The sequence below is a fragment of the Scyliorhinus torazame genome, chromosome 2 (genome assembly GCF_047496885.1).
Source record: "Scyliorhinus torazame isolate Kashiwa2021f chromosome 2, sScyTor2.1, whole genome shotgun sequence".
In the NCBI taxonomy this organism is placed as follows: Eukaryota; Metazoa; Chordata; class Chondrichthyes; order Carcharhiniformes; family Scyliorhinidae; genus Scyliorhinus; species Scyliorhinus torazame.
Window position 1 is genome coordinate 212,415,593 of NC_092708.1, and position 16,324 is coordinate 212,431,916.

The 16,324-nt window shown below is 47.5% G+C and overlaps 1 protein-coding gene across 4 annotated transcripts in view; it reads left to right on the plus strand.

The window, feature by feature from the left end:
* The window catches only part of LOC140395504 (receptor tyrosine-protein kinase erbB-4-like), a 1,530,197-nt gene that overhangs the window by 1,331,671 nt on the left and 182,202 nt on the right, over nt 1–16,324 (plus strand). For all 4 annotated transcript variants that reach the window (XM_072483352.1, XM_072483369.1, XM_072483378.1 and 1 more), the window contains one exon: nt 1,460–1,615. In XM_072483352.1, the coding sequence (XP_072339453.1) occupies nt 1,460–1,615 (156 nt within the window). The remainder of the gene's footprint in view (nt 1–1,459; nt 1,616–16,324) is intronic.

Sequence of the window (16,324 nt, forward strand, 5' to 3'; positions counted from 1 at the left end):
TGTTGTTCCCCTCTTCCTATGTACCTGTTCCCGTACAGGCTGAGGTTATTCATGAAGGCCCCGCCTTCTCAACCTTGCCCCTCGCCTGAGTTGTGGTGATCTACAGTTTAAACAACCAGTCAGTTCTCCCCCTCAAGGGGGAAGGCAGCCTATGGTCATCTGGGACTATGGTGACTTACTTACCTACCTGTGTACCTACAGCATGCACTGCAGACACTCATTCAGGCTTTTTCAACTGCACTTCCCAAACCCCAAAACCTTCACCACCAAGAAAGATAAGAGCAGCAGATGGAAACATGATCATCTCAAAGTTGCCCTCCAAGGAACACACCATCCTGACTTTAATGTATATGGCTGGTCCTTCATTGTCAAAATCTTGGAAACTCACAGACTGCAGTGGTTCAAGAAGGAGGCCCACCTTCAATGGTCCCTCTAAGGTACATGACTGACATACATCTACCAGAAAGTTCCCATGTAGGGCATGCATAAGCTGACCCCTTTAAGTTGCCATCCCTGTGTTGCTGCGTAAGAAAATGTAAAGAGGCTGTACGCTTAAAGAAACTGCCCCCACACACCCTTCAAAACAAAGATTGTGTTGTTTATTAGCATCTGTTCAAGGGCAACTAAGGATGCTTGCCTTATATGATCAATAAATGCTGGCCTTGTTTCTGACACACATTTTTGAAGAATGTCAATCTCCCAGAAGAGGCAAAAAGATTCCGGGGCCAATTTATGACAACTCTGGGGAATTCTTATAATCATAATGACAAGTTAAGACACACTCCAGGATACCGTAATAACACATGAGTGTCACCAATCCCAGCTACCTATCCTTTCCCACCTCCAGTACTTTCACACAATTTATTTTCACTTGGCAGTAAGTGAGAACTAAATCTTCAAGTGTAATGTGGGTGTATTCAGTCCTTGACTATTGCTCAGCTTCCATGTGTGGACTGCTTCTCAACTTGCTCTGGCCCAGAGTGCTTGAAGTTTGATCAGTGTAAGTGTGAATGTAATTGGCTTGTCCATCAAAGAGCTGAAGAAAGCTCTGTCGGTGGGATGGGATGGAAGAATAATGATCACTTGCCTCAGATGAATAAAGTCATGTCTTAAAGGGGCAGTGCCTGTGCCACTTCCCATGTTGGATGGCAGCCTATTCTTTTGTACATCGATAATAAGGGCAAGGGATTCCTATTTCAGATTGAACAGAAGTTCACATCTCTCATTGCTGAACCTTTGGCAGCAGCAAACCTCGGATCAATGAGCTATTAAGAGAGTGATATTTTTGGAGCTGTGCCTATCATGAAATCCTCTAAATCACTGGAATGATTGAGAACATATGTAACTAGAATTGAAACTTGCTGCAATATATTTAAACACTGCTTATTTCTGTACATGTTATGGCTTTCTTGTAAAAAAACCCAGCAAATTAAAATAGAGACTCATTTTTGGATGGCAGGGAATGATGTACCTGGAGGAGAGACGCCTGGTTCATCGAGACTTGGCAGCGAGGAACGTGCTGGTAAAGTCACCGAACCACATTAAGATTACTGATTTCGGTTTGGCCAGACTGCTGGATGTCGATGAGAAAGAATACAACGCAGATGGAGGAAAGGTTGGTGAAATCATTAGTTTTTGTGGAATAATACATAGCAATGAAAGAGGTAATTCAGATATCAGTGTTTATATTCCCTTCCCTTTTTATCTAATGGAATCTGCATATTCCTTTTATTTCTTTCTCACTCATTTGCCTATGTAGCTTTGCCTTAAATTCATCTGTGTTATTCGCCTCGCTTATTCCTTGTGGTAGTGTACTCCATATTCTCACCTTTCTCTGGGTAAATAAATTTCACCTGAATTCCTTTTTGGATTTATTCATGAGTGTCTTAGGTTTATAACCCCCTAGTTTCAGACTGCCCCCAACCCTTTCGCTGCACGGTGACACAGTGGTCAGCACTGCTGCTTTACAACTCCAGGGACCCGAGTTCGATTCTAACCTTGGGTGACTGTCTTTGTGGAGTTTGCACGTTCTCCCCGTGTCTCGTGGATTTCTTCCGGGTTCTCCGGTTTTCTCCCACAGTCCAAAGATGTGCAGGTTAGGTGGATTGGCCATGGTAAAATTGTCCCTTAGTGTCCAAAGGCTAGATGGGGTGACAGGGTGGCAGGGGAGAGGGCCGAGGTAAGGTGCTGTTTCAGAGGGTCGGTGCAGACTTGATGGGCTAAATAGCCTCTTTCTGCATGATAGGGATTCTATGGATTTGTCCTATTATAATTTTAAAGCCTTCTTTCGTATCATCTCTCAGCCTTTTCTTTTCAAGAGCAAAGAGCCCCAGCCTGTTCACCGTGTCCGGTTAGTTATAATCTCTCTGTTTTGGTATCCTTCTTGTACACCTTGGGCTGGATTCTCTGACCCTCCCGCTGGGTTGGAGAATCACCGGGGGCGGCGTGAATCCAGCCCCGCCGCTCCGGCAACGGCTGCCGAATTCTCCGGTGCCGGTTTTCGGGCGGGGGCGGGGATCACGCCGCGCCGGTCAGGTGCCCTTGGCAGTGGCCCCCCACCCCCCGGCAATTCTCTGGGCTCCGATGGGCCAAGCGGCCGCCCGTTTTCAGCCAGTCTCGCCGGCGTGAAATGGACATGGTCCATCCCAGCGGGACCTGGCTTGTCGACCATCTAGCGGGGTCTTTGTGGGGATGGGGGGGATCAGGCTCCCGGGGGGGCCCCCACGGTGACCTGGCCCGCGATCGGGGCACACCGATCTGCGGGTGGGCCTGTGCGGTGGGGGCACTCTTTCCCTCCGCGCCAGCCTCTGTCAGGCTCCGCCATGGCCGGCGCGGAGAAGAAATCCCCAGCGCATGCGCAGGAAACACGCCGGCGATGCTGCACATGCATCAACCCGTGCCGGTCCGCAGCGGCCCTTTGGCGCCGGTTGGCGCGGCACCAACCCTCTGGCGCCAGCCTAGCCCCCAGAAGAGCGGAGGATTCCGCAATTTCCTCCGACGCCGGAGTGGTTCGCGCCACCCGAAATTGCCGATTGCGGGATAATCCCGCCCCTTGTTTTTCACTTTCCCCAATGTCTCTATTTCCTTTTCATGATGTGCCATTGTGCAGTGCTGCTAAATGGGAGGTTCATTTATATATTTATTATCCAATTGTAATCTTTACCCATGCCACTTTCTGGTAATGTGTTTGTGTGTGTCTCACTGGAGTAAGGAGCATTGGTTGTGGGAGATCACGACATTCCCAAATGCCACGTATTAATGCATAAATATACAGGAGGTTGACAGTGCTTGGTCAGCCTTTATCTCCAATTGCGCAAACTTTACTTCATTTGCAAAGATCACCTTCAGTGAAATTATAGGAACCAACTGAACTTTTTGTGTTGCTTTTGTTGCTGACTAAGCCTCTCATTAAAGTGAAGGACTATTTAAATTCTCACATGCCTCCTCGGTTATTTATCTCAAAGATCCCCCCCATTGTGAGGGAGGCCCTCATGCCATTCTAAACCTAGAATATCTTTTACCACAGAATAGGGGGTGGGGTGGGGGTGGGGGGGAGAGAGACTTCCTCAATTTTGAGTGAAAATCTTCAGAACGACTGCTTCGCAGTTTCACGACATGTAACCAGTAGAATAAATCTACCCTTGTAAGAAAGTGATTATTTTTCTTCACATTTTTGTCACACCCTCAAGATGTTTCCAAATGCTTCTGAGTTTTCTGCATTCCTCCAATTGTTTGCATTTCCAACTTTCCTTTGCCCCACATTGGCCTTAAGCCACCTAGACCCTGAGCTTTGAAAAGTCTTCCTAAAAGACTCCACCTCTTTACTGCTCTCCCTGCCTCCTTAAAACCGACTTCCTCGCTCAATCATTGGGTCACCTTTTCTCACATCTCCACAAATGTTGAAGTCAGGTGCCTTGGGAGCCTATGCTACATTCAGGGCACCATAATCAATGCAAGTTGATCTTGTTCCTCCTGATTATGACCTCTCATTCCTCATGCCAGATACACACATCTTTGCACTGCATCAAAGGCAGCTGCAGACTTTCAAGGCAACCCGAATGGAATGTCCCAGGAAAATTCACTAACCTCCTATTTCCCTTCTTCCCTGTGCTCTTGGCCAATGCCTTTCGACAAAGGCATATCCCACAACTGTAAATCACTTCTCTTTGCATCCTTCCAAAATAGAAAGTCAGTACTACTGCTATTCGTGAATCTTTCAAGGCAGGTGTTTTCTTTTAGCTTACACAGTTCAGAGAATCATAGAATTTACAGTGCATAAGGAGGCCATTCAACCCATCGAGTTTGCACCGGCCGTTGGAAAGAGCACCCTACCTAAGCCCACACCTCCACCCTATCGCTGTAACCCAGTAACCCCACCCAACCTTTTTGGACACTAAGGGCAATTTAGCACGGCCAATCCACCTAACCTGCAAATCTTTGGACTGTGGGAGCAAACCGGAGCACGCGGAGGAAACCCAAGCAGACACGGGGAGAAAGTGCAATCTCCACACAGACAGTGACCCAAGCGCAGAATCAAATCTGGGACCCTGGAGCTGTGAAGCAACTGTGCTAACCACTATGCTACCGTGCCCCCCTCGTTGATTTTCTAATAATCCCCTTCCTCACATCCACTTGAGTGCTGACCATTGAAAGGTAGAGGTGGTGGAGGGCACTCAGACCTCGGTATTATGAGTGCAGGTTGAACACTACATCACTGGTGTCAGCTGTGACTCAATGGGTAGCCCTCCTGCCTCTGAGTCATAAGGTTCAGGTCCCACTCCAGGCAAGAGGGCAGAGTCTAGGCCAACACTGCAATGCAATGCTGTCAGAATGCTGCACATCGGAGATGGGATGTTAAACCGGGGTCCGATCTGTAGTGATCTCTGTATATCAATATACATGATCAATCTATGTAAAGCTGGTACAGGAAATTGAACACTAGATGTCTCACTATCAGGACCTATATAAGTAGTTTTCTCGCTCATTCTAAGAGGAGTGTGTATCAGGAGTGCAGAGAGAACAGACATAGGAAAGCGAGAGAGAAGAAGTTATTTGTTATCAAAGCATTGTATTGTATAATTTAATTAGATATCTCTACAGTTATTTATTTGCTTTACTAGTTGAGTATTAAGTAAAAAAACTTTATTTATATTACTCAATAAATTAGTTTATTTTTACAAGAAGACTTTTACTCATTTCAGCAACTCAGCTGGTTCAAAAGAGTAATATATATATTACACAAAGTAATATAACACCATCTGCCGTCTCAGGTAGATATAAATTACTGCACTGCACAATTTGGAAAAAAAGATTTCCCCTCATGTTCTGGCCAATGCTAACCCCTCAACCACCATCACTGAAACAGATTGACTGGCCTTTATCACACTGCTTTTTGTGGGACCTTGCCGTGTGCAAATTGGTTACTGTGTTTTCTACATGACATCTGTGGCTACACTTCAAAAGTACCTCATTGGCAGTAAAGCTTTCAGACATTCTGTGGTTCTGAAAAGCACAATATGAATAGGTCAGAAATCATAGTTAAACTTATGGCATATTTGGCCTGACTTATGGCGTACCAATGCTCAGCATAAGGGTGTCTCTGGCATCCAGTATTGCAATGGGGAAGGAGGATTGTGAGCTGTTTCATTTTACTTGGCCACTTGGCTTAATGTGATTCATCACAGAATGGTCCATTCCATCAGGGAGGCAGTCAAATTTCAAAACAAGCAACTTTTAAGTTGCACCTGTGTCCATGGTTCATTTACACCAGTGACATAGCCTACTGGTTCCCCTTTGTCCACCCGACTAGTTAGATCATCCAAAAACTATAATCAATTTGTGAATCATGATGGGCGGCATTCTCCCATCGGCCGGCTAAGTGTTTTACTCCGGCATCAACAGGCCTTTTGGTGCCCTATTCTCCGGCCCACAGGGGGCCAGCATGGCGCTGGAGTGGCCCATGCCACTGGGAGCCGCGGGATCCGCGCATGCGCAGTGGCATCGGCGGCAACTCGCGCATGCGCAGTGGCTTTCTTCTCTGCGCCGGCCCCGACGCCAAATGGCATAGGGCTACAGGAGCCGACGCGGACGAAAGGAGGCCCCCAGCCTGAGAGGCCGGCCCGCCGATTGGTGGGCCCCGATCGCAGGTCGGACCCCGCCTCCGCCCCTAGAGGCCACCCCCGGACCCTTCAACGCCGAGGTCCCGCCGGCTCAGAACATGTTAGAACGGCGCCGGCGGCACTCAGGCTTTTTGCTACAGCCGTTCGGCCCATCTGGGCCGGAGATTCGGCGGGGGGGGGGGGCTGCATAGAGCGGCCCCCGACTGGCGTCGCCGCGGCAATGGAACCAGTTCTTCGCTCTGCGGAAAATTACGTCCCGGCATCGGAGCGGTGTGGCGCAATTCGCGCGCCATCCCGTGGATTCTCTGACCCGGCGGGAGGTCGGAGAATCCCGCCCGATTTCCCTTTTGTAAAATTGTGAGCAATTCGATCCAAAAATTTCAAGTGTCATTTTGGGCGAGTTTGGCGGGATGTTTCTCGTCAGCTTTTTGGGTGAGATTTACACTGCGATTTAATCAAACTTGGGGCGCGAACTACCAGCCCCTTTGGCCGGCTCGCAGCCCCGGACAGCCCCACCAATGCCCCCAGCTTCTGACAAAGTCCCCCCATGCCCGCGGATTGGCCCCCCCCCCCCAACTGTGGCGGCGATGGACTGAGTCCGCAGCCGCCACTCCGAGTTCCTGACGGATGATAGCACATGAGACCGACGCCATCCGAAACCCGGCAGGTCAGGGGCTGAGCATCGGGGGTGGGGGCCTCAGGAAACATCCTGAGGCCTTCAAAATGGCGTGCAGGCATACAACTAGAGTACTCCGCTTTGGAGGGGGCGGAGCATTGCGAAAGGGTGCTGCCCCCGATTTGGTCGGAAACGGGTATTCTCTGGCCAATCGCCGAACGTGATTTTGGCGTCAGCGACCAGAGAATCCCACCCCGAATGTCCACCCGGCATCTATCAGTCTTGCGAGGAGACCCGGGCGCCACTTAGCGCTGGTCCTCACGAACGGTGTCCAGGTGGAACAGCACTGAGGGTTTCTCCGAGGAGATCGACAGTGCTCAGGTAGTGGACTCCGGGCAGCGTGGCACCCTTTAATGGCCATAGCCCCCCTCAGGCCCAGGCCCTTGGTAGCGCCACCCTGGAACTGCCACCTGGGCACACTGACAGTGCCTATGCCAGCTTGGCAGTGCGAGGGTGGCAGTGCAAGGTGCCCAGGTGCCAGAGGGAGAGCCAGGATGCCACCCTGCCTTGTCCCTGACCACCCAGGCATCTCCAGTGGCTGGGCAAACCGCAGGTGCCGTTACGCCTGGTCCACGTTTGTGTGGACCAGTACTAAATGGCGACTGGTCAAGGCCTCACTGGGGAGACCATTAGTTCTTGGGCACCAAGAGAATACGGCGCAAGCATAAATATGATGATCTGATCTCGACCAGCGAGGGCAAGATCCAGATCGTGACGTCTCGAGTGTCGAGAACCTCGCAAGAGGCTCTCACAAGATTCAACTGCCTTGTCACATCGCCAAGTTGGACACGATGAGGCCAGTAAATCGTGCCCCATGTTGACTGTGTCTGGTCATGCTGTGATTATCTCAGGGCATTTTTACAATTTCCCTAAAAATAACATGGGTAATGTCAGGCTAACTGGCTTGTACTTGCCTGGTTTCTGACTCTCTCATTTATTGATAGAGATCTTAGAGTTACTAACATCCAATCTACTGGCACCATTCTAGAATCGTGAAATTTAGGAAAATCATAACCAGTGGATCCGTTGGCCAAATTTTTCCGACCCCCACCGTGGCGGGTTTTCCCATGGCAGAGGCAGCTTGGGATCTGCTGCTGGGATCTTTCGGTCCCAATTGGCTTGCCTGTCCCACCGCCAGGGAACCCGCAGCAGGGGTTGACTTCAGTGGGACTGGACGATCCCAATGGTGGGAAGAGCCTGACTGTCCATCATTTCTGTGGCCACTGTTTCTGAAAACACGGAGGATTTGTTGGCTTTTACTTTCTTAAGTTTCTCTAAGAATTTTTCTCTGCTGATATTAGTTTGTATTACCCACTTGGTTACCCTCTATTTCTCGTATGTAATGTGTGTCTTTCACTGTGAAGATAGATGTAAAATATTTCTTCACTCTCTCTGTCACACCTTCATTGCCCATGATAGTTTTTCCTGTGTCTGCCTCTAACGGGCCATTATTTACTTTAGCTACTTTCTTGCCTTTTATATAGTTGTAAATGGCCCTCTCTCTTCAGAGACATCACCCTAAGAGTTGGCGACCATGGACTTTCATTTGGTTTATATTGAACTATGATTATACTTGGCAAAATGTTGCAGTAGTTTGCCATTACCTTTTTAAAAATTAATTTACAGGATGTGGGCATCGCTGGCTTGGCCAGCATTTATTGCCCATCCCTAATTGCCCTTGAGAAGATGGTGGTAATTGCCTTCTTGAACCGCTGCAGTCCCTGCAGCATGGCTGACCAGGTGAGTCTTCAGCTCTTCATCAGTCATATTGGTAGGCTGATAATCAACCTGATGTGCTAGAGTGGGACCCAACAAAAGCCCCCATAATCTGTTTCTTTAAATATTCCTGGCTACTTTACTCTCATTCTATTTTTTCTCTGTTTATCAACTTTGGTTGCCCTTTGCAGGTTTTTGGGACATTTGCAATACTTGGCTTTATTACTATCCTTTGCAACATTATAGAAGTCTCATAGAATCCCTACAGTGCAGGAGGAGGCCATCTGGCCTATTGAGTCTGCACCGACCCTCTGAAAGAGCACGTTACCTAGGCCCACACCCCCACCCTATGCCTGTAACCCTACCTAACCTTTTGGACGCAAAGTGGCAATTTAGCATGTCCAATCCACCCAACCTGCACATGTTTTGGACTGTGGTACGAAATCAGAGTACCCGGGAAAAACCTACACAATCACAGGGAGAACGTGCAAACTCCACACAGTCACCCAAGTTCGGGATCGAACTCTGGTCCCCGGCGCTATGGGGCAGCAGTGCTAACCACTGTGCCACCATGCCGACTACAAAAGCTTCTTTGTTTATTTTAATACTAAACTTAACTTTCCAAGTAAGCCATAGAGGGATCTTTCTTCCTGAATTTTTGTTTTTTGTTTAATGGGTCATATTGTTGTTGAAATATCTTTAGATGTTTCCTACTGTTTATTTGCTTTTGATCTATTTACCTAATCAACTTTAACCAATCCTCCTTCTATACCTGTGTAATTGGCATAGTTTAAGTTTATGATTCTGGTTTGGGACTGGAGACTGTTGCTGTCAAATTTAATATGGAATTCAGTTGTATTCGATCATTCTTTTCCCAGCAGACCTTCTAATCTGCAATTACTTTTCAAACCTGCCTCATTGCACAATACTAGATCTAAAATAACTTTACCCCTGGCTGGTTCCACATCTTTTTTCAGGAAACCATTGCAAAGAATTCTACAAATTCACCTTCCAGACTATCTTTGCAAATTTGATAAAAGCGAATGCTGGAATCTGAAACAAAAACAAAAAATACTGGACAATCTCAGCAGGTCTGACAGCATCTGTGGAGAGAAAAGAGAGCTAATGTTTCACGTCTGAATGACCGACTCACCGTCCTGTCCCCACATCCACATGTTCATCGTTGGCCTGCTGGAATGTTCCAGTGAAGCCCAGCGCAAACTGGAGGAACAACACCTCATCTTCCGATTAGGCACGTTACAGCCTTCCGGACTTAGTGTTGAGTTCAACAACTTCAGACTGTGAACTCTCTCCTCCACCTTCACCCCATTTTTATTTCCATCAATTTGTTTTTATTTCTTCCACTGATCTGTTTTCCCCTCACCATTGTTCCCATCCCCCCACTCCACTTGGACCAACTATTCCCAGTTGCCCTTTGACACACTGCTCACCTTTGTTCTGCCATCCACACATTCTAACCTCGTTATGTGCCACGATCAGCACCCGCCTTAGCCTTAATCACCCCCATTTACATTCCTTTTGTCTTCTGTCCTCGACATCTTTGTCAAACTCCACCTATCGTCGGCCCCCTATCCAGCCCAATCGCTCCCGCCCCCCACTACAGTATAAATCTGACCCCATTTCCAGTTCTCTCCAGCTTTGACAAAGAGTCATCCAGACTCGAAACGTTCGCTCCCTTTTCTCCCCACAGGTGCTGCCAGACCTGCTGAGATTGTCCAGTGTTTTCTGTTTTTGTTTGCTACTTTGATTTGTCCAGTCTGTATGAAGATCAAGGTTATCCATGATTATTGCATTAATTTTGTTACAAACCCCAATTATTTGCTCCTTATTGCACTGTCCAATGGTATAATGACTTTTAGAGGGCCTATAAACTACTCCCAACAATGTTTTATGACCCTGGTTATTCTTGATCTCCACCCATACTAGTTCTACTTGCTGAGTTTCTGAGCCAAGGTACTTTCGCAGTTATTTATTTATCTCATCCTATACCATCCAGGCTGCCCCTCTAACCTCTTCCATTCTTTCTGTCTTTTCGCATGTTGAGTATCTTGGAATATTTATTTCCTAACCCTGGTTACCTTCTAAGCACATTATTGGAAGGGTGGTTAGATCAAAACCATTTATCTCTATTTGTACCATTAGTTTATCTTCTTATGGTGAATTTTTGACACTTTCAGGTAATTATTTTTTACTATTTTTGTGTGCTCCTGATTCACTGATGCAAATTAATCAAAACCCCTTCTTCCCGCGCCACTCTTTGGGTCACGTGTTTAATTATATAACCTACTTGATCCTATGCCAGTTGATATGTGGCTCAGATAACAATCCAGAGATTATTATTTTTAAGTTCGGCATTTTAATTTGGACCCAGTCTCCTCAAACTCTGTCAGCAGAACATCATTCCTAGTTCTATTGCATCATTTGTTCCTGCATGGCCAATGAAACTGGATCCCTGCATGTCCTGCTGTGAAGAAATGGCTTATTCCCTATCACATGACCGCAGTCCTTTACACTGTCCTCACTAGATGGGTTCCTGCACCATGGTGCTCTAATCATCTATCCTGTATTCCTTGTCCTTATCAATGCCAGTAGCAACTACCTGCTACCTGTTGGTCAAAGTCAATGACCAAGGCTTCTTATCACTACATCATGGATTCCTATACATACCTGACTCGCATTTAGACCCTCCTGTCCTTGACCACTGACCAACCCTAAAGTTCTACTTAACCTAAGGTGATGTGACTGTTGCCTGGAATAAAGGGTGTAATTCTCTGGTCCCCCACACCAGGTGTTTCTCGGCCACGTGCCATTCACTGGTGGCGAGAGTCTATCCTCCCGCCACTTGTCAATGGATTTCTCATTGAAATCACCCTATGCTACCGCAAATGCCACTGGGGGGGGTACGCTGCCAGCGGAATAAGATAATCCCGACGACGGGGGAATTTCAGCCAAAGTGTCCAGGTATCTCTCCTCTTCCTTGATTCCCCTCAATGTCTGCACCTCAGACTGCAGTTCAACACCTCTAAGCCAAAGTTGCTCGTGCTGCGGACACTTAACGCAGATCTGGGCCGGAATTCTCCAACCCTTGGGATTCTCTTTTGCCGCTGGCAACGCACCTGGTTTCCTGGCAGCGTGGGGTGGCTTCAGTGGGAAATCCCAATGGCAAGCAGCAGGAAGGGAGAATCCCACCGACAGTGAATGGTGCACCGCCAAGAAGCACACAGCTGGGGGTCCAGGATCACAGTGATTTCCACAAACTCCTACACGGGCAGCACGGTAGCATAGTGGTTAGCACAATTGCTTTACAGCTCCAGGGTCCCAGGTTCGATTCGGCTTGGGTCACTGTCTGTGCGGAGTCTGCACATCCTCCCCGTGTGTGCGTGGGTTTCCTCCGGGTGCTCCGGTTTCCTCCCACAGTCCAAAGATGTGCAGGTTAGGTGGATTGGCCATGATAAATTGCCCTTAGTGTTGGGTGGGGTTGCTGGGTTATGGGGATAGGGTGGAGATGTTGACCTTGGGTGGGGTGCTCTTTCCAAGAGCCAGTGCAGACGCGATGGGCCGAATGGCCTCCTTCTGCACTGTAAATTCTATGACATAGCAGTCGCAGGACAGCAACTGCCCTGCCAGGTCTGTCGAACGTTATTTAATTCTTTAATTGATTGACCAGTTACTAATTTAGGAAAGTGAAATAATGGCAAGTATGTCTACAGGTGCCTCTGGATACTGTTCAGCAAAAATGACTTCCATTTGTAAATTATCTTTCATGGCCTCAGGTCGTCCCAAAGCATTCTACAGTCAATGAAACAATTGTTTTTTGAATTGTGGTCACTTTTTAATGTAGGAAATGCAGCCACCAATTTTCTCCAGCAAACTCCTGCAAAGGACAAGATATCCCTGCGATACCCACCCTCCCACTGGTCGCATCCAATATGTTAGCCACTAACCACATGTAGCTAATTGGGAATCCAGATATAGTTAATTATATGTCTTATTAGTAATAAAAAAAAAGCAATAGGCAATAATTCGGCATTTTATGACACTCATTTATACAGCATATACATTTGAGCTTTAACTTTTTATGTGTTGGTAAAACAGTTATAGAGTGTGAACGTTTTCCATCATTGTGTATACTTTATATTCTTAGTTACTGAATTGTGATAGTTGTTTGTGAAGTAAACACACACACATGAAGTACCTGCATTGTCTTAGTGGATGTATGACATTTTCGACGAAGATGAGTGCCTGATTCAGTGCCACTGTAGCCACCCTTGTGGCTAGCCAGTGATTACTATTGGAAAACACTGAATTAGCCTGGTGCACCATTGCCACTGCCCTCACTAGGGTCAGCTACGTCAGCAGAGCCCAGGACTGGAGCAGCAATGGTCTGGTACACATGCCTGAAGTGCCGTACTTCAGAAACGGTTCCATTCTGTATTTAGAATGGGCATTTGACATAGCATTCTCCAATAATCAACCAGACATTATTTCCCAATAAAGGCAAAGGAATTAATTCACAATTGTTCCTCCTCTTGTGCGGACATGACTAGATATCAGGGGCAGGGGGTGGGCTGATAGTTTAACCATCTGTACTGACAGCTGGTGACTTCACATAAACAGAATAATAAAAGCAGAGAAAACTGGAGTGAATTTTATATATATAATATATGTATATTATATATATATTATATTATATATATATATCATAAAAAGTAAGTCATATCTTCCAGTGATTTCGAGGCTGTAATGCCATTTCAGGCTCCATGTGATGCTCAGAATTTGCTCTTTTAGATAATCTCAACTTTTCAATGGCATTACTGTATTATAATCACTCCCTGGCACCCGGCATTCTCTGCAGTAAGGGGAAATCGTATTCAAATTCATTGGATTTCTGGAAGACAGAAATTTGTTGGAATATATATGTATATATGTGTATATTTTAGTCATAATTTTCAGCATTCGAGTGAATCAAAGCCTTTATAGGAATTTATGTGATCATTCTCGCTGGGCAGTCTAGTCTGATTACAGGCAGGAATTTGCAGGGCTGGTGATTACACATTCACCAGGAGCTTTCTAATATCTTGCTACGCTACTGAATAGAATGGTTTTAGTGTCATTCTGAAAGGAATTGCTGCTCTCGATTCTAAAGATCATCATAATGTTCTGCCTTTTACCATCTCAATGTACTCAAACAACTGGAACTTCAGCTGACTTGAAAACCTCAAAAATATTGTAGCAGCTTTTTTATAGATGCATTTTAAGAGGAAGTAAGAACCTGAGGATGAAACGTATAGAAGGACAGAATGAGAAGGTGAGATGAAATAGGACAGAAAGTGATTTGTGTGGAGCATAAACGCCAGTGTGGATCAGTGGGTTAAATGTCCCGTTACAGTGCGATAAAATGCGATGAAAGTCAGCTTGGAAATGTGAGCTGTTTCAATGGTTAAACTCTGAACTCAGCTGTACATAACCTTCCTCATACTAAACCCCATTTGGCATAATAATACATAGTGCTTTATCATATCAAAGCATCTCTAAGTGCTGTTGTTGAGGAAGAGGTTCCGCCATGACCTTACTGAATGTTGGACAGACTCGAGGTTGCATAGCCTAGTCCTGCTTGGAATTCTTACCTTCTTATAGATATCATGCCGGTCACGTTCTTCAGACAGCAATTAACCTGCTTGATATGCTGCTGGTTAAAAAGGGATGGAAGATAAGAGCAGGAGGAGACCATTCAACACCTCCAGCCTTTTCCACTAGTCAATTAGATCAAGGCTGATTTATATCGCAACTCTATTTGCTCACCTTGATACCATTTGCCTTCATATCCTGACCTAAAGAAAAGCTGTCAATCTCAGTTCTGAATTGTTGGATTAGATACCATGACAACTTGCTGCTTTCCATTTTTTTTTCAAATTAACAAGCATCTGAACATTAGGTAGGTCTTCAGCTTGATTTCTCATTCAAAGGAAGGCACAGCACCCCCTCAGTAACGCATTGGATTGTCAGGTTGGATTGCTTGGTCTGCTGTGTGGCTTCAATTCATTCCCCTCTGGCCCAGAGGCAAGAGAGTTACTGGCTAAGACCAAGTCCTTTATTCTACCTCAGCCACTTCACAGCTAAAAGCCCTATTCACACTTTGGTCACTTGAGGCCTGATTACTCCAACACCTTCGTGGCTGAACTGCCTGTATCCTCAATTTTCTGTAAACTCCCAGCTGCTCATTGCCTGCCTTGCACAAAGGCCCTCATGGTCATCAACTTTGGCCTCAATGATCTTCACTGGATTCCTGCCTCTCAATGCCATAGTCTCAATTCTCCGGCCTCTTTGCGCTCTCACTCAAGCGTAACGACGCCGGTGAATAGCAGGAGAGGCCAAAAATGAGATCCGCGCCAGGTGCTAAACAGTTTGCGATCAAACCGGTCTGCTCCTGTAGGCAAAATCAGGATCTTGCCGTAGCGTGGCGGGAAACTAATTATCACCACTTAAGCCCCATTTCCATACAATTAATGAGAGCCACCCCATATCCAACAGCCTCCAGTCATTCAGCGGCCTCCCCAGCAAATGCTCACACTGGCGCCGATTAGTACTCCTTTTTAAAAACGTAAACCTGGCGGGAAGGGCTTCTGTGGGGAGCCGAGGTGAGTAGCCGTATTTGCTCACAGGCAAAGAGCCCGGGGGTGCTGGGCTTACCAACCCAGTGCTCAATGGGGGGTGGACTGCCATGATGGTGGGGGGGGGAGGTGCACTAGGGACATGGCCAAAGGGTCAGGGGCTCAGCCCGCATTGCAGAAGAAAGTGACAGAGGCATCATAATGGTTTTGCGAAAAGGTGTTTGATGTGCTGTACAAACCCCACTCCCAACTGTGCCTCGGCGATGCCCACCTGCGACTGGGACAAGCTCCGCAACGCCTCGACCATGCCCATCTGAGAGCAGGACATGCCCCGCAGAACTTCATCATGGTCAGCCTGGTGGTGGGTGACATCCCCCAGCGAGTCAGACATCCTGCTGAGACCCTCAGCCATGGCCGTCACCGACTGCGCGATGCCTTGGACACCTCCACTAGTGGTACTGATGCCGTGCACCATGCTCTTCACTGCGATTGCCACCTTAGCAGTGTTGACCTCGGTGCCACTCTCTCTAATTGCCGGCACCATCCCCTGCGCCCCTAGCATCTGGGACACCTCCAAATGGCTATGGATCTGCTAGAGTGATGCTAACATCTCCCTCTGAACGCCCAGGTTGGTCCCTATCATCTCCGTGTAACTCTGTTCCACAGGCTCAGCATCAGACTGGGACCCAACTAGGTGCTGGGATCCAGCAGCCCTCCGACTGCTGTCTCGCCTGTGGTTCCTGCCTCTACCAAATGTGCATCAGCAGCTGTGTGGTGCTCACCAGATTGTGCCCCAGAAGGCTGTCCACTAACATGTCCCACTGCGGTGTGTGTATCTGTGCTGGTGCGGGGTTGGGTAACAGTTTTGTCGCGACCAGGGTTGCATCCTCGGAGCTCTCCTCCAAGGAGTTCTCCTCGGAGTCAGGAGCGGGTGCCGTCCAGAATGGGCCAGCTCCGTCGACCAGGGGACCTGCAGGAGAATGGACATGCGGTCAGTGGGACGGATGGTCAGTCAGTAAGGCAATAATAACTCATGGTTCACAGGTCCTCCGGGTGGAGCCTGGTGGTTCCCCACCACTGTGGCGTCTGCCAGCCTCCGCATGGTTGACTGATCTGGCCTCGGTCACACCAGTCACCTGCAGGGCCCGCTCCTCAAAGGAGGTGAGGATTCTTATGTCTGG